This window comes from Mastomys coucha, unplaced genomic scaffold, assembly GCF_008632895.1.
Source record: "Mastomys coucha isolate ucsf_1 unplaced genomic scaffold, UCSF_Mcou_1 pScaffold22, whole genome shotgun sequence".
Taxonomy (NCBI): domain Eukaryota; kingdom Metazoa; phylum Chordata; class Mammalia; order Rodentia; family Muridae; genus Mastomys; species Mastomys coucha.
This window is the reverse complement of record NW_022196905.1, coordinates 243,920,164-243,944,480: the sequence shown is the minus strand read 5'-3', so window position 1 is coordinate 243,944,480 and position 24,317 is coordinate 243,920,164. Positions and strand designations below refer to the sequence as shown.

Genomic DNA, 24,317 nt, shown 5'->3' with positions numbered 1-24,317 from the left:
AGGAAGAAAGAAAGAGAAAACACCTGTAATGCAATCAAACAGAAGTGGAAGCAGGAGGTTTAGAAATACAAGGTCATCTTGGACTACCTAGGGATTTTGAGGTCAGCCTGGGCTACCTACCACGCTGTTTCAAAAACAAAAAGTATATGCGCGCGCGCGCGCGCGCGTGCGTGCGTGTGCCCAAGAGATTATCAAAATCTAGCAAAGGGTCTACATCTGCAATCAGAGTATTCCTATGTTAAGGCAAGAGGGCTGTCTAGAGAGTTTGACCCTACATGCATGCCTGGTGTCTGAAGAGACCAGAGAAGGACATCAGATGCCCTGGCACTGGTGTTTCTGGCAGTTGTGAGCTTCCCGTAAGGGTTCAGGTCCTATGCAAGAGCAGCAAGTAGGCTTTAACGCTGAGCTATAGTTCTAGTCTCTAGTTCTTTAAGATTATTACCTTTAACTTTTTTTTGTTTTGTTTTGTTTTTGTTTGTTGTTGTTTTTCCGAGACAGGGTTTCTCTGTGTAGCCCTAGGCTGTCCTGGAACTCACTCTGTAGACCAGGATGGCCTGAAACTCAGAAATCTGCCTGCCTCTGCCTCCCAAGTGCTGGGATTAAAGGCGTGCGCCACCACCGCCCGGCCTAACTTTTTTTTTTTTTTTTAAATGAAGAAACCATGAGGTCTGAACTGGTTGCACGCTTTTCCCCAGGGTTAGCATGAGACCGCCTCCAACATCAATTTACAACCCCGTTCGACCCGGCTCCCCAGCTGTTGGACTACAGTTCCCGTGGGGCCGTGTGGCAGCATCGCGAGATTTAGCTCAAGAGAGGCGGCGGGAACGCGGGACTTGCTGCAGCTAGAGCAGTTGGGAGGGTCCTGAACATGGCGGACCTCAGCAGTCCCGACGGCGATCCCACCGTACGTACGCTCTTGCGGCGCGTGCTGGACACAGCGGATTCGCGCACTCCGAGGCGACGCCGGAGCACTCAGACCAAGTATGTGAGAGTGTTGCCCGAGCAACTAGAGTGAATGGGGAGTGGTGTCTGCGTCTGGAAAGGAAAACTATGTCAGAGTACAGTCTGAGATGCTGAGATCTGACTCTGTGTTGCTAATCAAACTGGACTCAACTCTGCTGTTTTGTGCCTCACCGTATGCTCCAGGGTGAGACCACAGAGTCTCACAGCAGTGCTGGATCTCTAGAAGCAGAGGGTAATTCGTTAAGGCTCTGTTTTCTAGGCTGTTTGACTCACCACAGACCAAGGTTGTCCTGACATCTACCCTTACTTCCGGATGACTTCACCCTTCCCAAACACAGAGAGTCCTACTCTCTAAGGCTCCCTCCCATGCGAGGTCGGGAGGCAGGAACTGGGAAAATGCTTCTCTAGAGAGCAGGGCTTTGTCCTGACTTTGCGAAGTGTCTTGAGGAATGTTGTGAACAGAAGGTACCGAAGTTGGCATTATGGAAGAATGCCATGCTTTTCAAGTGGAGACTTGTTCATGATAAGGTGGTTTTTTTTTTTTTCCTCCAAAGTCTTAGTGATTGATCTTAGGATCTCATGCCTGCTAATTAAGCACCCTTTTGGTATTTCTTTGCCACAGGATCTCACAAAGTTGCCTTTGGCTTGGCTTTGAACTCTCCATCCTCTTTCCTAAACCTCCCTGGTAGCTGGGATTAAAGGGTTGGTATCACCAGGCCCGTGTTCATTCAAGATGTGGCATTATGTTTTTATTTACTGTCAGTGTTTGTGAGTGTGTGTATGTAGGTCAAAGGACAACTTGCAGAGTCAGTTCTCGCCTTCCAGCATGTGGGTCCTGGTCATTGAATTCAGGATGCCAGGCTTGGAGGCAGTGCCTTTAACTACTGAGCAATCTGTCCATAGCCCCTCCAGCTATGTTTTAGACCTATGAGTAATGAGGTGGAACCCTGGGGAAACATTGAGAGTTCTGAGATACACCGGACCAGAGAAATAGGGCTGGGGTGGCCCATGGGGAACTTACTGTCACACCTTAACAACTTGAAAGGTTAAAAATAACTAAAATTTCCTACTTGGATTTTTGGGACGGGATACTCTTCCAGTCTGTAACCTATGTGACTAACCTCCACTCATCTTTTTTGTTTGGTTTTTTGGTTTTTCGAGACAGGATTTCTCTGTGTAACCCTGGCTGTCCTGGAACTCACTCTGTAGACCAGGCTGGCCTCGAACTCAGAAATCCGCCTGCCTCTGCCTCCCAGGTGCTGAGATTAAAGGCGTGCACCACCTCTGCCCAGCTCTACTCACCTTTTTATCATTCTGCTAGACTTAGCTCTGTGAAGCTGCCCTCACCCCCGCTAGATCAATCATAGTCCTTTGTACCTTGGGGCTACCCTGCATCCTCCTCCTTGCTGGGGACTAGGGAAGGTACAAGTGTTTTCTGGGATCCCGCCCCTGAAGGAAAAGAGCTTTTAAACCACAACCCCTTTGTGAAGGCAAAAGTCTGAACCTCTAGATCCTCACTCCCACTTCCAACAGAATTCTCAGGACAGGTTGTTTTGTTTTGTTTACACAGTGTACAAAGAAGACTGTCTCAAACACCGTACTCTAATAGGCAGGGTAGCCAAACAAAGACAAGTGCCAGAAAGCATTCCCATGGAGCTAGGGTAAGTGTCCACCCACTCCACGAGTGACTTCATAAAACCCGAAAGTCTAATTTTTGTCTTGAAGCCTAACTTGAGGGGCTCTCAAGCCAAAAAAGAGACTAGTTGTGCTTATACCCGTAGTCAGTTGCCAGATCGGCTCGTGTTCAAGATCGTGGCCACCTGGAGAAACAGACACCCCGGACTCTGCTGAAGAATATCTTACTAACTGGTAAGTGGGTGTAAGCCTGCCAGTTAAAGTTGGGTACTAGTCCTACAGTCAGTCCTATGATGTCCTTCTTGGTCAGTCCCACCCTTTCTCCCTTTCCTTACTATTTCTACAGCCCCAGAATCTTCCACTGTGATGCCAGACCCAGGGGTGAAGCCAGCACAAGTACCAGAAGTGGCCCGGTCCTCCAGACGGAAAAGCAGTCGGGGAAGGTACACAGTGAATTTCCCTCACAGGCTGAGCCACCTCTTGGAGTCCCCAGAAACTGAAATTGGGCCTTCTGTCATGTCTGAGATAAACTTCACCTTACAGCCTGGAGCTACACCTTCCTGAACTGGAGCCCCCCTCCACCCTGGCTCCAGGTCTAATAGCCCCTGGCAAGAGGAAGCAAAAGCTGAGATTGTCTGTATTTCTGCAGGAAGTGAACCAGGGGTCACCTCTCTCCCAAGGTGAGACCTGGAACACACCTGAGCTGTTTTCGCCTCGCTTGGGAGGTAGAGAAGACCTAAGAGAGCTGTCATAGGCTTGGTTAACTAACTCACTGTGGACTATTCTTCTTATATTTTCTTGATGGGCCCTGATAGAGCCATGTGGGAATGCTGATGTTTCAACTTTGGCCAGGTACTGTTCTCTGATCTGGGGTTTATACAATATGGTCATCGTATTCTAAGAGATGAGCCCCTTTGGGGAAGCTGTGTCTCAGGCTTCCTTGTGTCTGTTTCCATCTTCACAGCTCCTTCAGCTTCAGCTTTGTCACCCCTGGTCAGCCACAGACAGTGGAGAGACCTGGTCTGGCTCGCAGGCGTCCCATACGCCGCCGACTTGGGAATGTCGGTACACTTTTGCAGGATCTGGAAGACGTTCCCTTAGCGTCTGCTCTTGCAGGTAAGGTTGTAATCTCCTCTAGCTTTAGGGAGAAGCTGCCTCTCTATGAGAGACAGGAGCTCTACTGAACTAGGCTTGCTCCACTTTCGATGAAGTCAGGGATACTGTATAAGCCTGGGCAGGCATCTAGGAGTTTCTGTTTTCCTCACAAAGTACTTACCTGTTACTTTGGTCTATCAGTCAGGTTCTCTAGAGGAACGTAACTTACAGAGTGAGTGAGTACAGGTGTGTAAGGGGAAGGATATATTAGAATGGCTTACAGGCTGTGGTCCACATAGCCAACAATTGCTTTCTACCAATGGAAGGTCCAAGAATCCAGCAGTTTCTTAAATCCACAGGCTGGATGTCCCAGCTGGTCTTCAGTCTATGCTGGAGGCTGTGTTGACTGTGAAGGAATAGACTTGCTACCAAGATCAAGAGCAAACAGGCAAAGAGATAGCAAGCTTCCTTCTTCTGTCACCTTTATATAGGCTGCCAGCAGAAGATGTGGGCCAGATTAAAAGTGGATCTTCCCACCCCAAAGATCTGGATTAGAAGTGGGTCTTCCCACATCAGATGATATAAGAAAAAAATCCCTAACAGGTGTGCCCAGTCATTTGGATTTTAGTTAATTCCAGATGTACTTAAAGTTAACAGCCAAGAAGAGCCATCGTAGCCAAGTGTTCGAGCCTCCCATGCTCTTGCAAATTCCAGACCAGCCTGCTCTACAGAGCAAGCTCCAGAATAACGGAGGCTACGAAGAGAAACCCAATCTCAAAAAAAAAAAAAGAGAGAGAGAGAAAAGAAAAAGAATAACCATCAGAGTGGTTCTAGTCTTAGTGTTTCTGTGGCTTTTATTACTTTATGTTCTTGAACTACAGGGCCGAGTGTGGAAGAGAGGGGTATCCTATAGTGGGTGGTGCTGGTTAGAAAATGGGTGGGGAAATAGGTTTTATGACCAATTAGCACTAACCCAGGAGCCCAATTCCAGAGGACGAGTCCATGTTTGAGGAAGGTGCTGAGCAGGGGGTAGAGACAGTTGAGGCATGAGCAATCGGTTTTAGGGGCTATGAGCAAGTTGTATAGGCTGGGGAATATCAGAGGAAGGACCAGGAAGAGCAGCCTAGCAAGGAGGGCAAGGGAAGATAACAGGCTTAGAAGGCATGTTTCCCGCATTCTGGACATCCTTAGACAGAGAAGCCTTGGAGTCTCACTGCCTGCCCTTATAGTCCCAGGCTTTAGCAGGTGGGCCTAGAATATAGCATTTATCTGGCTCTTGATCTCCAGGTGACAGTCCTAGAGCGCCTGTTGCTGCTCTGCCAATGGATGTAGTCTTGGAAGACACACAGCCTTTCTCACAGCCCTTGGCTGGCTCTTCCCTTCCTGTGAATCACTCTCTGCCCAACCCTTCTCACCCTGGGGTTGAAGATGCTGAAAGAGTTGTAGGCCCCGGGACACCAAGCACTGGGACCAGGTTGCAGAAGCAGAGTGAGTATGAGGGGCAACTGACTTGGAGCCAGCTCAGTCTGGGCGAGAGTTAGCCTAGCGATTTCCCTCCTCCAGCCCTTATGTGTGCCCCAGAACTCCCTGCCCAGGAGTCCCTCCTTTCCCCAAGAGCAGAATGGTGATGGGGCCAGGAGAGTCAGTCAGTGCTGCGCTGCTGCTTGTCCTTCCCTTAGTGCGCAGAACTGGCTTTGGTGCCTCTCCTTTACCCTTGGAGCCACAGCCTCAGCCTCCAGGACTAAGAGAAGCAGTGGGATCCAATGAGGCTGTGGAGCCCGTGGATCAAGAAGGATCTTTAGGAGATGAGGAAACTTCTGGTAGGCCAGGTAAGAGGCCTAGTGTAGGTAGGTATCAGTGGGCGAGTGTAACTAGCTTCTTAGATTCTGTCATACAGAAGAAAATGTGCCCAGGCTGTATGTGGGAACTGGTAGTTTTAGGGGCCAGGGGGAGTGTAAAGGGCAATCACTTAACTAGAGCTCCATGAGGCCCTTAGGAATTGAGAGAGGGAGACTAGGCCTTTACAGCTGTGTGGAGTGGTCCAGCCTGAACCTCTTGTGACATAACTTTCTCTACAGCAAGTCAAGAATTATCCTCCAGCACCCATGACTTACTCCCAGCTGCACAGCCACATGAGTTATGTGAGCCACCCCCATCACCTCCAGTTGCAGTGTAAGAAACTCTGGTTGTTGGGAAGAGGGTACCCTGAAGTTGGCATTGTGCGCTTTTAAGTCCTCATAGACAGGCAGATGATTGACGCACACAGCAGCTCAAGCCTGGTAGTTAGAGCCTGCCTGTCTGCCATCCTAGTGCCTGTCCGTAGATGTTTAGAAGAGCCTAGGTGAGGGAGAAGCTCCTAGGTCAGTATGTAATCAATCATAGGCAGCTTTCTGGAGGACATTAGCAGGCTTGGGACTGGCAGTGGTGGATTCCTGAGGGGAGAGACTGTCCAGTTTGAGACCTGAGGTTTAACAAGCTTGAGCAGGTACCAACATAAATGTGGAGGCTTGACTAGAATGTTGGGTCTAGATTGGAGGATCAGGGTCACAGGGAAGGGCCAGGCTGTTTGTGGTTATAGTTGTCATTGTTGTCAACAACCTCCTCTTCCTCTTTTTTTTTTTTTTTGAGACAGAGTTTCTCTGTATAGTCCTAGCTATCCTAGAACTCAATCAATAGACCAGGCTGGCCTTGAACTCAGATTCAGCTGCCCCTGCTTCCCCAGTGCTGGGATTAAAGGTGTTGTAAACACTGATCCCCCAACCCCCGTTGGGTTTCTTGTTCAAGTTAATTAATTTGCAGCAGTCGAAGTCTCAGTAGAGCGAGCAGGACTTGTCTTCAAATAGGGGCCTCCCCAAACTGCAGTTCACTCACCTGTCTGCTCCTGTCCTCAGCCTATCTTCAGAGCCACTGGAGTCTATGAGAGCCAAGCCTCCATCCAGGACCCGAACTGCAGGTCCTAGGCACCGCCAAGGCCCCTACAAGACTGGGCTGAGCCACTATATGAAGCTCTTCAGCTTCTATACAAAGATGCCAGTGGAGAAGGCGGCTCTTGAGATAGTAGAGAAGTGGTGAGTCTAGCATGTGAGTGGGCTGAGGTGCCATTTCATAAGCAGACTCTTTAGTCTGTTCTATTGCAACCTTGTTTGGCAGCCTAGACAAGTACTTCCAGCATCTTTGCAATGACCTGGAGGTGTTTGCTGCTCATGCTGGCCGTAAGACTGTGAAGCCAAAGGACTTAGAGCTGCTGATGCGACGGTAAGTGCACATAAAAGGGAGGCTGAGTATGGGGGGCTGGTTCTAATTCTATTTGAGCATCTTTTCCTCTCCCACAGGCAGGGACTAGTCACTGATCAAGTCCCGATGCATGTGCTTGTGGAGCGGTACCTGCCCTTGGAGTACCGGCAACAACTTGTCCCCTGTGCATTCAGTGGCAATTATGTCTTCCCTGCACAGTAGGACCAGGCTTTACCTAGCACCTACTCTCCCTACATTGGGCATCTTGAACACAGTCACCAAGGTCCCCTCATCTCCTAGCACCAGTGAGTTGTTCTGATTTGTGTCTTAGGGCCTGCCCAGATTGCCTCCCCAGCCTGAAAAATAGTATGATTTAATTAAAGAATTTTATACTAGAAGAAGGTTAGCAACATTGGAGTATTTCTGTTGCTCGTGGGGGCTCTAGCTTGCTGGCTCTGGCTCTCGAGGTCCTACACGCTTCGTGTCTGCCATCTTAAGTCGATCAAATGCAGTCTCAACCTTTATCGAAATTATCCCCTGCTTCTCATCATCGTCCAGTGGCACATCAATCGCAGGGATCTGGTAGGCCTGGCTCAAGTAGGCACTCAGAGTCTGCTTGTCCATGGTGGGATCGATGTTCATCAGAGTCACTCGCATCTTCAGTAGGGTCACCTCATCAAGACTGCCCCACAAGGAAAGAAAGATAGGTATACAGGTTTGAGCTCTTCTCTCTGTCCCCTGACTCTGAAGTGCCTAAAAACTACTCTCATCTGTGTAGTGCCCCACATGGTACCTTTTGCCTGGAGAGACTCAGGCACCTGAAATGCTCTCTGACAGGACTTGCCCCACCCAGGGCCCAGGGCCACTCACGGATCCAGGCCTAGCTCCTGCTTCAGTTCTTCTAAGTACACTTCTTTCTCATGTTCATACTGTTCCCACAGCTTCTGCACAAGTGGTTCGCTCTGCCCTTCCTCATCCTGTGGGGTGGGTATGGGAGAAGACAAGGTAAGGCCATTTGACTGTAGTTTCAATAAGACAAGTTATGTGCCCCTGTGCCACGCACACTTTGTGTGACAGCAAAAAGCTTCATGGAAGCCAGTTTCCTGCAGCGTTCCCTTGGCATTCCCTAACTCAGAGGTAGCCCAGACATGTTCTTTCGAACTTGCGTGCTAGGTGCCCTTCAAAATATGATTCATTTAAAACTAAATAAAACTGGAAGTTGCCTTCTGACTGGCACTCACTGATGTTCCAACACCCTAATCTTTGCTGAGCCAAACCTTGGCCTGAAATTTCGTAAAGAATGTTACCTACCCATTCAGACTAATTGCCTCTGGCATTGTTAGGGAGGTAATGAAGAGGGTAGTAGAGCATTGTAGTTCCACTGAATGGTGGTTGGTAATCCCAGGGCAAGTTTAACTATAATCCTCATTTCAGTCCACATAGGGCAGACCACATTAGATTGACAGCTGAATCATTCCCAATAACTAGATTATTGTTTTGTTTTGGGTAAAGTTAGCAAGAATAGGTTCCCTGGGACATACCTCTGCTAGCCCAGAAAATTAGCATAGTTGGGGGGTTTACTAAGGCCCGGCCAGCTGTAGCCTATACAGTAGACTGAATGGAAACTATTTGCACCTGGCTTCTAAGATCAAGATAACCTTAGTCAAAGCTGACTTTCTTTCAGATTGCAACCTCTGCTTAGTTCCTGCCAATTTACATGTATATAATTTGCTGTAGACCCATTGTGCTCCCACAGACCTCCACATACCTTGACTGATGTACCTTGACCCAGTGTGCCACCTGACCTTTTGTATTGACTATAAAAACCTGACGCCATATTTGAGAATTACATTCAGATTCTGCACTTCCTTGTGTCATGTCTATCTGTCATTTCTTCGCCAACCATCTGACCAGGAAGGACCCTGTTTCCCCCGAGGGTTGAGGGAGGCCCAGACTGGCCGGCCCCTGGCACTCCTGCCTACCTCACCAAACAATAATCGGTAGTTTAGCATGTCTGAGTTGCTGCTGTCTGGACCCCAGCCTGCTGCCTCCATCAGCTCCTGAATCTGCTCTTCCTTCTTGAGAGGAAAGGTTGTCCTGAGGACGGTGCTGTAGGGAAAGAAGAATTTCCACAGGGCCTGAGTAACTAAGACTGCCAGCTCGCCCTCCCATCCTTCCTGGGCCATGCCCATTATTATTATTTCAGCAGTTTGGTTTAAAGATTTATTTATATGAGTACACCATTGCTGTCTTCAGACACACACCAAAAGAGGGATCAGATCCCATTAACAGATGGTTGTGAGCCACCATGTGGTTACTGGGAATTGAACTCTGGACCTTTGGAAGAGCAGACAGTGCTCTTAACCCCTGAGCCATCTCTCCAGCCCTTCTGCCAGTTTTTTTTTTCTTTTTGAGAGTCCTTGAACTCATAATGATCCACCTGCCTGTCTCCTAAACTTTTTTGTTTGTCTTGAATATTTTTTAATTGTTTTTTGAGAAAGGGTTTATATGTTAATCTAGTTTGCCAGGAACTCACTCTGAAGATCAGAATGACCTCAAACAAAGAGAGATCCTCCTGCCTCTGCCTCCTAAGTGCTAGACTTAAGAATGTACATTACTATGCCTGACATGTTTTGAAGTAGTTTTGTTCTAGGCTGGTCTGGAATGAAATGATTCCTGCTTCTCTCTTTCTCTCAAGCGCTAGAATTCCCAGCACATGCTGCACACCTGGGGAGGACAGCAGACTTTGGGGCTCTGGCCCTTCCTGTGAGGTTCCCTGCAAATGTGAGACCCTGACCAGTCAAAATAATGGACTAGAGTTTGGAATGGTCTGACCAGACTCTTACCTGAGTTGTTCCATAGTGATTGACCCCTCGTTCTGACTGTCAACACTTATCAACTCCTTCAGCAGATGGGACATTGTCTCTTTTTGATTGATATATACACTCTCCAAATTCTATAATGAGGGAAGCAGTTTACTAATATGCTGTTTAGAGTAGTGGCAGGGTGATTCTGTGCTAGAGACAAAAGCCCTTTCTATTTCCCTCATAACAAGTAGGACCTAAGTCAAAGCTCACCTTTCCCATCAATACTGCATAGAACTGACTCATGATCTCACTGGAACGAAAGAGCTTGATATTTTCAAAAATGGTGTAAGCCCAGGCCATGGCATCATTGACCCCAAAGCGACGCTCCAGGAAATTGAAGAAGAAATCTGGAAATGACTCTTTCTGCGGGTTGAGAATACTTGGTCAGAGTGTCCCAGGTTTATCAGGCTCCCACTTTATTCCCTACCATCTTGAGGGAACTCCTAAAACTGGATCTGAGGTTTTGCAGAAGCAATGTTTCATAATGAGAGCTGACCTGCTCCTCTGCAATACGTTCCTTCCAGGCATCCTTAAGGAGATTTACAACCTCCTTCTTGCTTGGCTTCTTGTTCTTCACAGGGCCATCAAACCGAAGGAAGGGAGGGATGGATTCCCCAAAGCCCTGAAAGGCAAGCACATGATTAAACCCCACTATTGCCCTGTTTGTAAACAGGAATGAGCTCTAGATAGTTCCCCCAAAATCTTAAATGGCCTCTGGCTCAGGGACTCCCCTACCAGGCCAGGGAAGAAGTCTTTCTCCCGAAGCAGACCCATGCCTATTTCCTCCAGGAGCACATCCACCAGCTGGTCACTATTCTTTCCTTCAGCCAGCACTAGCCAGCGATCCGAGCCCCCTGCTATGACACCTGCAAGTTGGGAGAGGAAGCTAGAACCAAGTCCATGGCCTTCTGCAGGCCCTGGGGCCCCTACAGTCATCATTACTTTCGCATTTGGTCCAGTCAGGTCTGGGTGTGGAGGTGCGCTGGATCTCCTGCAGCTCAGCATAGAACTGGTCCCGCTCCTTTAGTGTGCTCATGTGCAACTGCAGCAGCAGCTCATGTTCCTTTCGGACTTCTGCATAGTCGGCTCTCATGCTTTCTAGCTGTAGGCAAGGTGATTGGTCCTAACTGCCCACCTGCCCAATACCCTAGCGTGTCAAACTCTACCTGCCCACCAAGCACCTGCTCTTGAAGATCCAAGTTGGTCTTCTCTTGCATTTCGAAATCTCTCCTGGGTACCACATCTCCAAAGTTGGCTTTCATCGTGTTAAGTTCCATCTGTGTGCGAGTCAGGTCTTGTCGAGTCATCTTCAGTGCCAGTGTTAGCTTCACAGGGTCTTCTCCCCAAACACCTGCCAGGGGCCCATCAGTCAGTCACCCTGGCTCTAGGGCTTATACTGGGGGTTAGGTTGAATATTGTTTGGGACATGCCCTCTACTTGAATAGAGTGGGCCCCATAGGCTCAAATATTTGAATACTTGTTTCCCATTTGGTGGAACTGTTTAAGAAGGATTAAGAGGTATGGCCTTGGAGATGGTATGTCACTGGGGGCAGCCTTAAGGTTTCAAAAGGCTCAGTGCCTTTCCCACTGTGGATCAGCTGTGACCTCTGAGCTGCCACTCCAGTACCTTGCCTGCTGCCTTGATGATGACAGACTACTATTCCTTTTGAAACCCCAAATCCCAAAGAAATGCTTCCTTCTATGTCACTGCAAGAGAACAGTAATACTCCTTCTCTGCTTGGGATGTGTTGGGTCGACAGCATCACCACCTAAGGGTTCAGGCTTAAGTAGAGAGCCCCAGGACATGTGGTGCTAGCTTCCTCCTGCCTAGAGTCTCAGCTTCCAGCAGTGTTAAGTTTCCTACTTTACTCTGTGATTGTCAGTCTAGCACAAAAGATCCACAGCCCCAGCTAGTAGCCCAGACATCTCCTACCATGTATGGACAGAGAATAATAAGATATTAGGGATGCTGGGTAAGCAGGGTAAACAGTGACAGACAGACTTCAGCACCTTAGGAGAGAAACCCGGCTTGGATTACCTGGGCTCTGGGCTAGTGACATGTCTTCTCGCTGGTACCTCAGTTCATTCAGGTCCCCGATGAGAATTTTGCGGGCATCTCGTTCCGTAAGGTAACGCAGGTACTCCTCAGCCAGGCTCTTCCTCAGTTTAGTTACCTGGGGAGTGGGAGTGGGAGATTACAGCTGCATACGCAAAGACTCTTTGAGTCCTAGTTAGCAGCTAGTCACTCCAGGGGTATGATAAGTGCTTGGTAGTCCCCTCAGCTTAGGAAGAGGAAAGCGATTGATTGTGCCTGAGTACCTAGCAAGATGTCAGTGCTTCAGCCCATGGAGAGTTTGCTGATGCATGGCGCCACCTTGGAGTCTATACTGAGCAGGGCAGAGGAAAGGTGGTAGGGGGACTCTTGGGAATGCGATAACTCCTCCATTCCAGGCAGAAGGGTTTGGGGTTGCTTCAGTACCCATCATCATACCCAGACTACAGGTAAAGCAGAAACGTGAACTTTTTTTTTTTTTTTTTTTTTTTTTTTTTTTTTTTTTTTTTTTTTTTTTTTTTTTTTTGTGTTTGTTTGTTTTGAGACAGGGTTTCTCTGTGTAGCCCTGGCTGTCCTGGAACTCACTCTGTAGACCAGGCTGGCCTCTAACTCAGAAATCCGCCTGCCTCTGCCTCCCAAGTGCTGGGATTAAAGGCATGTGCCACCACCGCCCGGCAGAACATGTGGACTTTGTCAGCTCTCCCACATTCATTCACCTCACTCTGCAATGAGATCTTCTCTTCATTCTTTTTATCGATGAGTTTTAGCAAGTTCATCTTCTCTTTCTTGAGCATGGAGATTTCGTACTTCTCCTCAGCCCTCATGGCCAGGACTCTCTCACTGCAGTCCTCGTTCATAGTGACAAGCTTGGCCTTCAGGGGCTCCAGGGACCGGATTTTCTCCCTTTGGTGGGCTGAGCAAAGACAGGTGGGCCAGGTATGGTGGTGCGTGACGGGTATGGTGGGTGTAGTCCCAGTACTGAGGAGGCAGATCTCTGAATTGGAGGCCAGTCTGATCTACAAAGCAAGCTCCAGGACAGCCAGGGATACATAAAAAAGACTGTCTCAAAAACAAAACAAAAAACTCAGGTAGAAAAGCCCTTTCAGGGACCATAGCGAACAAACAGCCAAGAGTCACAGATCCTTGGTTGCACAGGTCATTGGTGTACATGATTTTATGCTTGTGTGTGTGTGTCTGTGAAACCCATGTGTTCCTGGTGCCTGCAGAGACCAGAAGAGGAAGTCACATCCCCTGGAAATGGAGTTGTTACAGATAATTGTTGACTAACATGTAGGTGCTGCAGTTTGAACCCAGGTCCTCTGGAAGGACAGCCAGTCCTTAACTGTAGAGCCATCTCTCCAGGGCCTCTCCACTCTCTCCACACACTTGTTTTTAGAGGGAAGCAGCAGCTTGGGGATAGAGTGCCTGTTTATTACATGAGATACTAGGTTCAGTCTCAAGCCATGTAAAAGAAACATGGTGAGGGTCAGGACCAACCAGGGGCTGAGTCATGGTGAGGGTCAGGACCTCTCCCACTGAGTGGGTTCTCCACTTAGGAACCCATCCTCCTAAGCCTTCAGTTCTGTAGCTGCTCAGCACATTCTGAGGAGCTGAGGGAGCCTCCTTCCTTCCCAGAAGGACTTGCTCTCCTCAGATCCCTTCTGTTGACCACAGATTGCTTCACCATCCTTCTAAAGGAGAGAAGGGTTGAGGCATGCGAAGCATGACCAGAAAGATCAGTTGGTAGTAGAGAATCAAAGAGTTAGAACAGTCTGTTCATTCCAGGTGGGGCCCGGAAAGGAGCTGCGGTCTTACCCAGCATCACCTCATATGCATTCTTGATGGAGGATAGCAATGGCTTGTATGTCTTGAAATCCTCTATGAAGAACTCAAAGATCTCCCTGTAAGGCTGCCATAAAAAAGGAACCTATCATTTTCTGACCCATAAGGCCCACCTCCAGTGGGCTCAGAACTGTTTCTACATGAGCCTGCCAGTAACCTGAGTCTGGCCAAGTACCACCCAAGCCTTTAGTACCATGGAGCTGGAGAGGTGGGGACAGGTGTGAAGCCATGCCAGGTGCCAACTCTGAGGCTTAGCAACCCGCCAGTGTATTGCTATTCTGCCCAAGCTAACTCTGGCTGCCCAGGCAATCAACTTCTTGCCTACCAGATCCTGTATCTATTAGTCTCTTTCCTGTAGCCCCTCTCTATATCAAAGGCCTATGGGGCCAGGACATTGAAGATTCTAGCTTCGTGTTCTTCTCAAAGTGGAAGAGAGAATTCTCCTTTCAAACTTAGATTTAGAACAACTGTGTGTAGGTATGTCTGCATGTGCTGTGGTTCATAGAAGTCTATATTAGGTGTCTTCTTTGAGATAAGTTCACTCACTCACTGAACCTGAAGTTCATCAGGTAGCAAGGCTAGCTGGCCAATAAACGCCAGGAATCTGCCTGTTTCTCACAGGCATCTCCCAAGTACTAGAGTTACAGATGTGGCTGAGCCAGGCTTTTTAACTAGGTGAGTTCTGAGAATTCAAACTCAGGCTCTCGCATTCGTGCAGTAGACTTTTCAGCAATGGTGCCATCTCTCACCCCTCAGAAGCACTCAGGTATGAAAGGAGATTCTAGGTCTGCAAACACAGAAAGCTTTTGGAGGCAGGATTACCTACTGGAATGAACACAGGCTCTGGAACCAGCCTGGAGTTGGAATCTCAGCTCCACCACTTCCTTGTGGGATGCCTTCGAGCTTCTGCTTGTATAAGAGTGTGCTGAGAGCCTGGCACATGGGTCAGCATTCAGTAAATGCTTCAGTCATGTCAGAGAGATTCCTTTTTGCCATTACTAAGTCCCTCTCTAATGTTTACCAGAGTCTGGACTGCATCTACACTGACCATTCTGTCTCTGAGCTAGTCCCTTAAGTTTCTCATTGTTGCCACCAGGCCAGAGGCTCTGTCAAAGGGCTTGCCTCTTTTGTAAAGAGGAATGGCTACAAGATAGAGGACCATTTCCCTGTGAGGGTCTGTTATTCAGTTCTGACACATGCAGTTTCTTTCCGCCCTTGACAGGTTGGGTCTGTGGGCTCTGACCTGCAGCCTCAGTTCTTGGGCAGAGTCTGTGCTCAGGTCCAGCAGGAGAAGTTCCTTGCGCAGATAGTTCTCTAGTTGCTCCAGGTACCTGGGCTTGGAGATGCTCAGGGGCTGCTGCTGCCAGCTACTGCAGAGGATGGTGGGCTGAGATGTCACTAGCACCCATGGGTCCTTGCACTCTTGGTCTGGGGCCGCAAACTCCACTAAGTTCTATGTCCTGGACCAATGCCTAGCCTAGGTCAGCCCATCCCCCGTTAGGCTGGCCCTGGCTTACTTGGCTCGATTCCGGCTGTCATCTGAACAGGGCTTTCTTTTATGTAGAATCGTCTGGCCACTGGTGTATGTAGGCCATGGTGACAGGTGGCCACCCATGGATAACTGCAAGGGCTTAAGAGAGGGACAGCTGGGGTTACTATGGCAACATGAATCCAGCCCTCCCTTTTTTAGTATTGTTGAGGAATGAACCTAGAACCACCTCACACGTTAGGGAAGCACTGTACTACTGAGCTGTACCCACAGCCTCTTTTCTTTCTAATATTCTTTTGCATCCCTAGTATATGCATACTCGCACACACACACAATCTTGCCCTATGGCCTGTGTTGGCCTTATACTTGAGACCTTGCCTCCAGCCTTCTATATGCTGGGATCACAGGTATGTGCCAGTATACCCAGCTATACAGACATCATTAATATGGTCCATAGTTAAGACTGTGGTCTTTTAGTTACAGATGGTTAGGATTAAATCTTGCATCTTCCTTATTAGCAGTGTGACCACAGGTTGAGTCCTCTGAGCCTCAGACTTGTCATCTGTAAAGTAGGGGTAACAGTAGTCAGCATCCCAATGCCGAGGCAAGGATGTCAGGAGAAAACTGTGTAGTGCCTGCTAGGACCCCAGTAAGTGCAAGCTGTACTCTTCTATATTGTCAGGAAACACTGAATGCCTGTACTATGACAAACAAATCTGGATACTGAAGAGCCCCAATCCCTGCCTTTTGGCATGATACAACATGCTAAAAGCATAAAGAAATAGGAGAGGAGGATATAAGTACAGCCTAATGCCTAGATGGGTAGACAAACTGGACTATAGAGATGTAACGAGTGGAGCCTACAAGGATACTGGGGTGCATCCTTTGGGGAGGAAGAAGTAAGTGAGGGTCCCCTGGTGAATAGTGTTTCATTTTGGCCCATTAGCAGTTGCATGTGGTACAAAGTAGTATGTATGGCTTTAAAAAAAACAATCTTTTCATTAAATACAGGCATAGAAAAATGCAATAAGCTGGGTGATGGTGGCTCACGCCTTTCATTCCAGCACTCTGGGAGGCAGAGGCAGGGGATCTCTGAGTTCAAGGCCAGCCTGGTCTACATCATGAGTTCCTGAATACCCAGAGCTAAAGAGAGATCCTATCTTGAAAAAAAAACAAAATCAAAACCAGTAAATAAAGCCGGGCAGTGGTGGCGCACGCCTTTGATCCCAGCACTTGGGAGGCAGAGGCAGGCAGATTTCTGAGTCTGAGGCCAGCCTGGTCTACAGAGTGAGTTCCAGGACAGCCAGGGCTACACAGAGAAACCCTGTCTAGAAGAAAAACAAAACAACAACAACAAAACCCCCAGTAAATAATAATAATAATAATAATAATAATAATAATAATAATAATAATAATAAAGCTTATATAGCATGCATAGCATGCACCAAGTCCTGGGTTCTGTCCCTAGCACTGTATAGTGTGGGTGCCTGCCTATATCCTATAATCACAACACTCTGCTTGTAATCTGTATGCTCTGGTTGTAGAGATAGAAGCATCAGAAGTGCATGATTATCATGATTTTCCTCCACTAGATAGTAGCTTCTAGAGCAGCCTGGATCCTGATGCAAAACAACAACAACAACAACACAAAAGTCCAGCCTGGTGGCAACAAGAGTCAGGTGGATCTCTGAATTCTAGGCCAGGCTACATATCCAGTTCTAAGATAGCTAGGGCTACATAGAGACCTGTCTAAAAAATAAAAACTAGGGGCTGGGGAGATGGCTCAGCAGTTAAGAGCACTGACTGCTCTTCCGAAGGTTCTGAGTTCAAATCCCAGCAACCACATGGTAGCTCACAACCATCCTTAATGAGATCAGACACCCTCTTCTGGTGTGTCTGAAGACAGCTACAGCGTACTTACATATAATAAATAAATAAATCTTAAAAAAAAAAAAAGAGCCTGGTGGTGTTGGCACACACTTTTAATCCCAGTGCTTGGGAGGCAGAGGCAGGCAGATTTCTGAGTTCGAGGCCAGCCTGGTCTACAGAGAGTTCCAGGACAGCCAGGGCTACACGGAGAAACCCTGTCTCAAAAAAAACCAAAAAACCAAAAGAAATATAAAAAAAGAAAAACTGTCTGAAAACAAGTGTGTTTTTTGTTTTTTAACTAAAAAATAACCTAAGGAAACAAAGTATGTGTGGCATGGAGTAAAGCAAGCAAACAAGTGACTTTGTTTGTTTGTTTCTTTGTTTGCTTGTTTGTTTTTTGAGACAGGGTTTCTCTGTGTAGCCCTGGCTCTCCTGGAAGGCTGGCCTCAAACTCAGACATCCGCCTGCCTCTGCCTCCCAAGTGCTGGGATTAAAGGCGCTTGCCACCGCTGCCTGGCACGAGCGACTTTTTAAGTTTGGTGTCTCACAGCTGTGTAACACTAGCTCTGGGGATGCTGAAGCACAGCCACTGTGAGTTGGTGGGCCAGCTGGGGCCACAACAAATAAACTTGTACATAGTTGGCCTGCAATCCCAGCATTCTGCTTGGGAGTGGAAGGAGAAAGCATGTGTTTGAGACCACTGGGTCGGACTGTCTCAGAACAACAAAAGGGGAGACACCTGGGCTCAATCTTTTTTTTGTTTTTTTCGAGACAGGGTTTCTCTGTATAGCCCAGACTGTCCTGGAACTCACTCTGTAGACCAGGCTGGCCTCGAACTCAGAAATCCGACTGCCTCTGCCTCCCAAGTGCTGGAATCAAAGGCGTGCGCCACCACCACCTGGCTGTGTTTCAGATTTTCAAATGGAGAGTAAATCTGCTTTCTCTGCTTTTTTAGCTGGAAAAAAGATAGACACCTTACTTTGATATGAGCAGGCAAATGAAAACTCCACACACAGTGTCAGCAGTTGCTTCTTTGGAGGTGGGGGAGGGCGGAGGGGGATGGGGGGAGGGATGTTAGCTTCTGCCAAGGGCTACTAGAATGCTCACAATGTTCCTCTGAGTTCGCTGCTCTTTGCTTCCCCCTACAGGTAAAAACCAGAGGGTGCCCCACTTCCCGGAGATGGTGAGAGGAATAGCTTCCTCTGGTAGTTGGTGACACCGAAGGAAAAAAAGCAAAAGGTCCACACTGAGTTAGGCATCGGAAAGCTGGAACTGAAGGTCCACACTGAGTTAGGCATCGGAAAGCTGGAACTGGAGATCGCCTTACAGAAAAGTGGCTGAATGTGTTCTCTATAAAGTCCATATTTGCTCTCTTCTCCTTAGACAGGAGGCCTGGTTTTGGCAGTTCCCAGCTTCATAATATATACGGCCTATATGTTCCCAAATGCTCCCCAAGGTACACATTCACACAATGAAAGCAATACAGCACCCACAGTGTTCCATTGTCAACTAGAGCCTTAAGTCTGCATATATATTTAAAATATATTTTTTAAATTATCTTAGATTATCTTAGCCTTTTTTTCAAAGATTTATTTATTTATTTTATGTATGTGAATACACTGTAGCTGTCTTTAGACACACCAGAAGAGGACATCAGATCCCATTACAGATGGTTGTGAGCCACCATGTGGTTGCTGGGAATTAACCGCTGAGCCATCTTTCTAGCCCACTCATATATATATATGTATATATGTATATATATATATGTATATATGTATATATACATATATATGAAATGTTTAATAAGTTTGTGTTATATGTATAATTTTTTCATTTATTAATTTACTTACTTTACATCCTTATTGCAGCCTCCCCTTATGTATTTAGTTTTTAAAATTTTGTTTACTTTATGTATATGAACATTTTGCCTGTCTGTAAGTGCACCACATACATGCAGCGGTCAGAAGAGCGCATCAGCTCTTCCGGAACTGGAGTTAAAGTGTTAGGAACAGGGCCCCCTGGTCAAGAGTAGCAAGAATTCTTAACCACTGCACTGTGGCATCTCCTCTAGCCCCATCGAATAAGACCTTTTCCTCTGAGATTTGAACAATGGTTATTTGTTGTCTGAATCAACAAGAGCTCTACAGAGGAACGAGGCAAGCCTAGCCGGAAGCGCTATCATAGCACGTGCCTGACCCAAGACACTGAAAAAGGAAATCCAAAACAAAACTAAAATACTCAGTAAGGTAATGGGGCTACTTTCCCTTTTGGGGAGGGAAGAGGCAAGGAGGAAGGGTTTTGAGTGGGATCTTTTTATGTAGGCCAGGTTGGCCATGAACTCAAAAGTTTCATGTTCCAGCCTCCCAAGTGCTGGGATTGCAAGTGGGTGCCACCATACATAGCTGACCACATTTATTTTTATACAAATAAAAATAAATGGCAGTGGTGGCGCACGCCTTTAATCCCAGCACTTGGGAGGCAGAGGCAGGCAGATTTCTGAGTTCGAGGCCAGCCTGGTCTACAGAATGAGTTCCAGGACAGCCAGGGCTACACAGAGAAACCCTGTTTCGAAAAAACAAAACAAACAAACAAAATTTTAAAAATAGGAATGAGGAACTAAGAACCAAACCCCATAGAGAAATACTCTGTATTGTGTCTTCACATGCTTGTTCATAAGTATTTATAGAATTCAAGTGCTGTACTAGACCTAAAACCATAAAGACAAAAAGTTCAGGTCACAGCAGACAGTGCCTGGTACACACAGCAGGCTGATGATGAAATGAAGTCCATCTCAGAACGCTGAGTTGCAAAGTGAAGGGTGCCGAGGGAAGGGGCTAAGTCTTTTCTACCAAGGACAGCCTGGTGAGCCTGGCTTCTGTGAATGAACCACACTTCTCTGACTGGGAAGCAGCTAGTCTGTTGGGTTATGCTTTTGGGTTGTGGGCAGAACACACAGGTTGTAGAGGGTGACATGTGGTTCCACAAGAAGAGCATCACTAACCAGTGTCCTTCGTTTCTGAGAAAGCTTGCGTTTCTCAATGCCCTTGGCTTCCGGAATCCCTCCTGAAGATTGTGTACTTGTTCTGCATAGAAAAGAAGCTGTGGTGGGTGACAGAGTCCATAAAGGGGAGATCCTTCTAACCACTGAACCTTCCCAGATCCATAGGGTGTGGCTCTCTCTCTCTCTTTTTTTTTTTTTTTTTTTTTTTTGATTTTCGAGACAGGGTTTCTCTGTGTAGCCCTGGCTGTCCTGGAACTCACTCTGTAGACAAGGCTGGCCTCGAACTCAGAAATCCGCCTGCCTCTGCCTCCCAAGTGCTGAGATTAAAAGTGTGCGCCACCACCACCCAGACTCTCCCTTCTTTTTTAACCTCTCCCTCTCCCTCTCCCTCTCTCTCTCTCTCTCCCTTCCCTCTCTCTCTCCTTCTCTCTCTCCCTCTCCCCCTCTCCTCCCCCTTTCCTCCCCCTCCCCCTCCCCTTTTTCCCCTTCTCTCTTTCTCCCCCTTTCTCCCTCTCTCCCCTCTCCCTCCCCCTCTCTTCCTCTCTCTCCCTCTCTCCCTCTCTGTTTTGGTATGTTTGTAGCTATACAGATAGTTGTGAGTCTTCATCTGGTTGTTGGGATTTGACTGTTAGGACCTCTGCTCCATCCAGTAGGCCCCGCTCACTCTGGCCCAAAGATTTGTTTATTATTATAAAAAAGTGAGACTAGAACCAGTTGCTAGTGGCACACATCTTTAATTCCAGTTCTCAGGACACAGAGGCAGGTGGATCTCTGAGTTCTAGGCCAGCTTGGTCTACAGAGAGAATTCCAGAACAGCCAGGGCTACAAGGATAAACCTTAGCTGGGCAGTGGTGGCGCACGCCTTTAATCCCAGCACTTGGGAGGCAGAGGCAGGCAGATTTCTGAGTTCAAGGCCAGCCTGGTCTATAGAGTGATTTCCAGGACAGCTAGGTCTACACAGAGTAACCCTGTCTCAAAATAAAACAAACAAAAACAAAGTAAGACTAGTATTACCCAAATATGTGAACCCAGTTGGGAAACTCTGTTCTGCAGAATTCCTCAGGCTTACTCTAATGGAGCAGTGAGACCCTAAACCCTAGTCTTTTAATGCCACTTAACATTGCACAAATATGAACAAAGCAAGTGGATAAGCAACTTATAGAGAAAGACAGGTGTCACCTGATATGTATATGTTTGTGACTATCATGGACTAGTAGTCCTGTAATCCTAGCTGGTTAGGAGGTTGAGGCACAAGGATTGCAAGGTTAAGGACATCCTGGGTACCTTGCCAACATCTGGTGATAGAAGGCAGAAAGGGAGTTGGTCTAGGCACAAACCTTAAATCCCAGCACTTGGGGGCTGGAGAGAGAGCTCAGCGGTTAAGAGCACTGATTGCTCTTCCAAAGGTCCTGAGTTCAAATCCCAGCAACCACATGGTGGCTTACAACCATCTGTAATGAGATATGATGCCCTCTTCTAGTGTGTCCGAAGACAGCTACAGTGTACTTACACATAATAAATAAATAAACCTTTAAAAAAAAAATCCCAGCACTTAGGAGTCAGAGACAAATATATCTCTGCTTTTGGCCAGCATGCTCTACAGAGTGAGTTCCAGGTCAATCAGGGGGTACATAGTGAAATCCTCTCTCAAAACAAACAAACTAGAGGAACTGGGCATATACCTATTAAGCAGAGGACTTGCCTAATAGGCCTGAGATTCAGGTTCGGTCTCTAATACTGATTTTTGTGTTATTGTTGTTTTCTTTTCTTGTTGTTTTGATTTTTTGTTTTTTTGGCGATAGGGTTTCTCTGTGTAGCCCTGGCTGTCCTGGAACTCACTCTGTAGACCAGGCTGGCCTCGAACTCAGAAATTTGCCTGCATGTGCTACCACTGCCCAGTGCTCATTGGGTTCTTGATAACCTTTTCTCAATATCAGTCACTCTCCCTGTTTCAAAAAAATTATTCATTTATTTAACTTAATTTTGATATGGTTCTCACTAAGTGTCCTGGGCTACCTTGAAAATCATGACAGAGACCAGGCTGGCCTGGTTTCTGTATTCCTCCTTTTGCTTCCTGAGCCCTGGAATTACCAGCATAAACTGCTATGCCTCGATGCCTGGAAGTCAGTCTTCTACTAGCAGCCTTCAGATGAAGATGTAGAACTCTCAGCTCTGCCTGTGCCATGCCTGTCTGGAAGCTGTCATACTCTCTCACCTTGTGATAATGGACTGATCCTCTGAATCTGTAAGCTAGCCCCAAATATATGTTGTCTTTTATAAGACTTGCCTTAGAAAAGGCTCCTGCCAGTGTGAAGACAGATGGATTGCTGTGACACATCTACCTACACACTATTTGCAGATGACCCGTGTTCTATGCTATTTTTACAAATAAACTTGAGGCAAGAAAAAAAAAAAAAAGACTTGCTTTGATCATGGTGTCTGTTCATAGCAGTAAAACCCTAAGATAGGTACTAATTAGTTTATTTATTTTAAATTTCTAACTACTTTTCCTTTTCTTTTTAAAAATTATTTATTTTTTGTATGTGAGCACACAGTCACTGTCTTCAGGGCTATTTTAAATTTTATTTTATCGTTTTCTGTGTATGAGTGTTTCCCCAGGAGGGCTGAAGAGAATTGGATCCCCTGGAGCCCAAGTCAGGAGAGCTGTGAGCTACCTTGTGGGTGCTGGGAATCTCATTCAGATTTTCTTGAAGAGCAGCCAGTGCTCTTAATCACTGAGTCATTTCTCTAGACTCTAATATTTTAATTTTATTATGTGTGTGTGTGTGTGTGTGTGTGTGTGTGTGTGTTTTTCAAGACAGGTTTCTTTATGTAGCCCTATTTGTCCTGGAACTCACTTTGTAGACCAAGCTTGCCCTGAATTCAGAGATTCACTTGCCTCTACCTCCCATGCACCACTACTGCCCAACTAGGGTCTCATTTTATTTATTTAAATATTTATTTTATGAGTACACTGTAGTTGTCTTCAGACACACCAGAAAAAGGCATCAGATCTCCATTATAGAAGGTTGTGATCCACCATGTGGTTGCTGGGAATTGAACTCAGGACCTCTGGAAGAGCAGTTAGTGTTCTTAACCACGGAGTCATCTCTCCAGCCATAGGCTCCTATTTTTTAAAAAAATGATTTAACACCAACCCTCAAGGAGGAATGCAAAATATTTACATTTCTATCTCAGTGGTGGTGAAAACTCAGTGTTATAATTGGCTTCAAGCAATGGGTTCTCAGGAGTATTTTCTAGTATTGAATGATCACAAACAGCCCATTAAAGTAGCATGCAGGCATATGAAAACAAAAGGAGAAAAGCCCATAGGAGGAGAAACATTCTCCAAGGAAATATAAAATTCTAAGATGTCTTTTATCGGGTTCTGCTTACATTCTACTGTGCTAAGCTCTGGTCTGTCCATCTTGTTGACCCTCTCTAAGGTCTGAAGGAGGAAACCCACATTGCATCTCTATAAGGGAAACTGTGTCACTACATGAATGGTGAATTAATATTTCATATAACCATCAAACCTCATAGAAATTACATTGTGACTGGGCAGTGGTGGTGGTGGTGGTGGTGGCGTAAGCCTTTAATCCCAGCACTTGGGAGGCAGAGGCAGGCGGATTTCTGAGTTCGAGGCCAGCCTGGTCTACAGAGTGAGTTCCAGGACAGCCAAGGCTACACAGAGAAACCCTGTTTCGAACCCCACCCACCCCCAAAAGAGAAATTACATTGTGTTCCCTTCCTAATGAGTGGAGACTCTGAGTCTGTTTCATATTTTGTGTGTTGCTGGGGATCAAACCAGGTCCTGGCATGTTCTAGCTACAGCCCCAGCCTTATTACATATTATTTTTTCATAGATAGTAATTTTCCTGGATTATGCCTTAGACAGGAAACAGCACTCCTTTTCAACCTGCTACCTGTTTCTTGGAGACCAATATTTTGTAAGCTCCAGGGACAATCACAGCACTGGCATTTTCTGTCCTTGGAACTTCTGCTTATTATTATTATTATTATTTTAATTAATTTACTTTAAGATGGATTCTCTCCATATAACCCTGGCTGACCTGCAACTCTCGCTGTAGAACAGGCTGTCCTTTGTAGCCTTTTATTATCAAGGCAGTAGACCCTGAAAGATTAGAGTTGAGAATGAAGTCACCTCTTTTGCCCTTCTTCCACTACTGGGAATGAGCAGGCAGGACATTCATTAGACACTGAATGCTTCTTCTTCTTCTTCTTCTTCTTCTTCTTTTTTTTTTTTTT

General features: G+C 46.8%; 2 protein-coding genes across 15 annotated transcripts in view; one reads left to right on the top strand and one right to left on the bottom strand.

Moving 5' to 3' along the window:
* The first annotated feature begins 825 nt into the window (after positions 1-825).
* Positions 826-7,328, top strand: Cenpt (centromere protein T). Of its 4 annotated transcripts, XM_031341238.1 has the most exons (13): positions 826-981; positions 2,534-2,624; positions 2,745-2,832; positions 2,945-3,041; positions 3,142-3,278; positions 3,414-3,450; positions 3,563-3,714; positions 4,981-5,181; positions 5,373-5,522; positions 5,772-5,865; positions 6,585-6,761; positions 6,844-6,948; positions 7,026-7,328. In XM_031341238.1, exons 1-13 carry the CDS (start codon positions 869-871, stop codon positions 7,147-7,149), a joined length of 1,566 nt encoding a protein of 521 aa, XP_031197098.1. In that variant the 5' UTR covers positions 826-868; the 3' UTR covers positions 7,150-7,328. The 4 variants fall into 4 exon arrangements, with proteins under 4 accessions (XP_031197098.1, XP_031197099.1, XP_031197100.1 ...); XM_031341239.1 differs by lacking the exon at positions 5,373-5,522; XM_031341241.1 differs by lacking the exon at positions 826-981 and having other exon boundaries at positions 2,749-2,832.
* The window catches only part of Tsnaxip1 (translin associated factor X interacting protein 1), a 17,796-nt gene continuing 775 nt past the window's right edge, over positions 7,297-24,317 (bottom strand). The window contains exons 2-17 of one of the 11 annotated variants that reach the window (XM_031341225.1): positions 20,049-20,130; positions 17,860-18,002; positions 15,207-15,319; positions 14,933-15,117; positions 13,663-13,756; positions 12,564-12,760; positions 11,833-11,968; positions 10,976-11,145; positions 10,737-10,896; positions 10,530-10,660; positions 10,291-10,416; positions 10,005-10,157; positions 9,774-9,883; positions 8,910-9,036; positions 7,798-7,904; positions 7,297-7,609 (exon numbers count right to left, since the gene is read on the bottom strand). In XM_031341225.1, the coding sequence (XP_031197085.1) occupies positions 7,369-7,609; positions 7,798-7,904; positions 8,910-9,036; positions 9,774-9,883; positions 10,005-10,157; positions 10,291-10,416; positions 10,530-10,660; positions 10,737-10,896; positions 10,976-11,145; positions 11,833-11,968; positions 12,564-12,760; positions 13,663-13,756; positions 14,933-15,117; positions 15,207-15,319; positions 17,860-18,002; positions 20,049-20,130 (2,275 nt within the window). In that variant the 3' untranslated portion in view covers positions 7,297-7,368. Of the gene's footprint in view, positions 7,610-7,797; positions 7,905-8,909; positions 9,037-9,773; positions 9,884-10,004; positions 10,158-10,290; positions 10,417-10,529; positions 10,661-10,736; positions 10,897-10,975; positions 11,146-11,832; positions 11,969-12,563; positions 12,761-13,662; positions 13,757-14,932; positions 15,118-15,206; positions 15,320-15,551; positions 15,741-17,859; positions 18,003-18,154; positions 18,209-20,048; positions 20,131-24,121; positions 24,184-24,317 lie in introns of those variants that run through there. The other 10 variants (XM_031341226.1, XM_031341233.1, XM_031341234.1 and 7 more) reach the window with 10 other exon arrangements.

What these genes read in the sequence shown, in the direction of transcription:
- Cenpt (XM_031341238.1), top strand. Translation starts at nt 869, where the DNA reads ATGGCGGACCTCAGCAGTCCCGACGGCGATCCCACCGTACGTACGCTC. An exon ending in GGGGTCACCTCTCTCCCAAG is followed by an intron (nt 3,279 to 3,413) that starts GTGAGACCTGGA and finishes GGGCCCTGATAG; the next exon opens with AGCCATGTGGGAATGCTGAT. An exon ending in GGAAACTTCTGGTAGGCCAG is followed by an intron (nt 5,523 to 5,771) that starts GTAAGAGGCCTA and finishes CTTTCTCTACAG; the next exon opens with CAAGTCAAGAATTATCCTCC.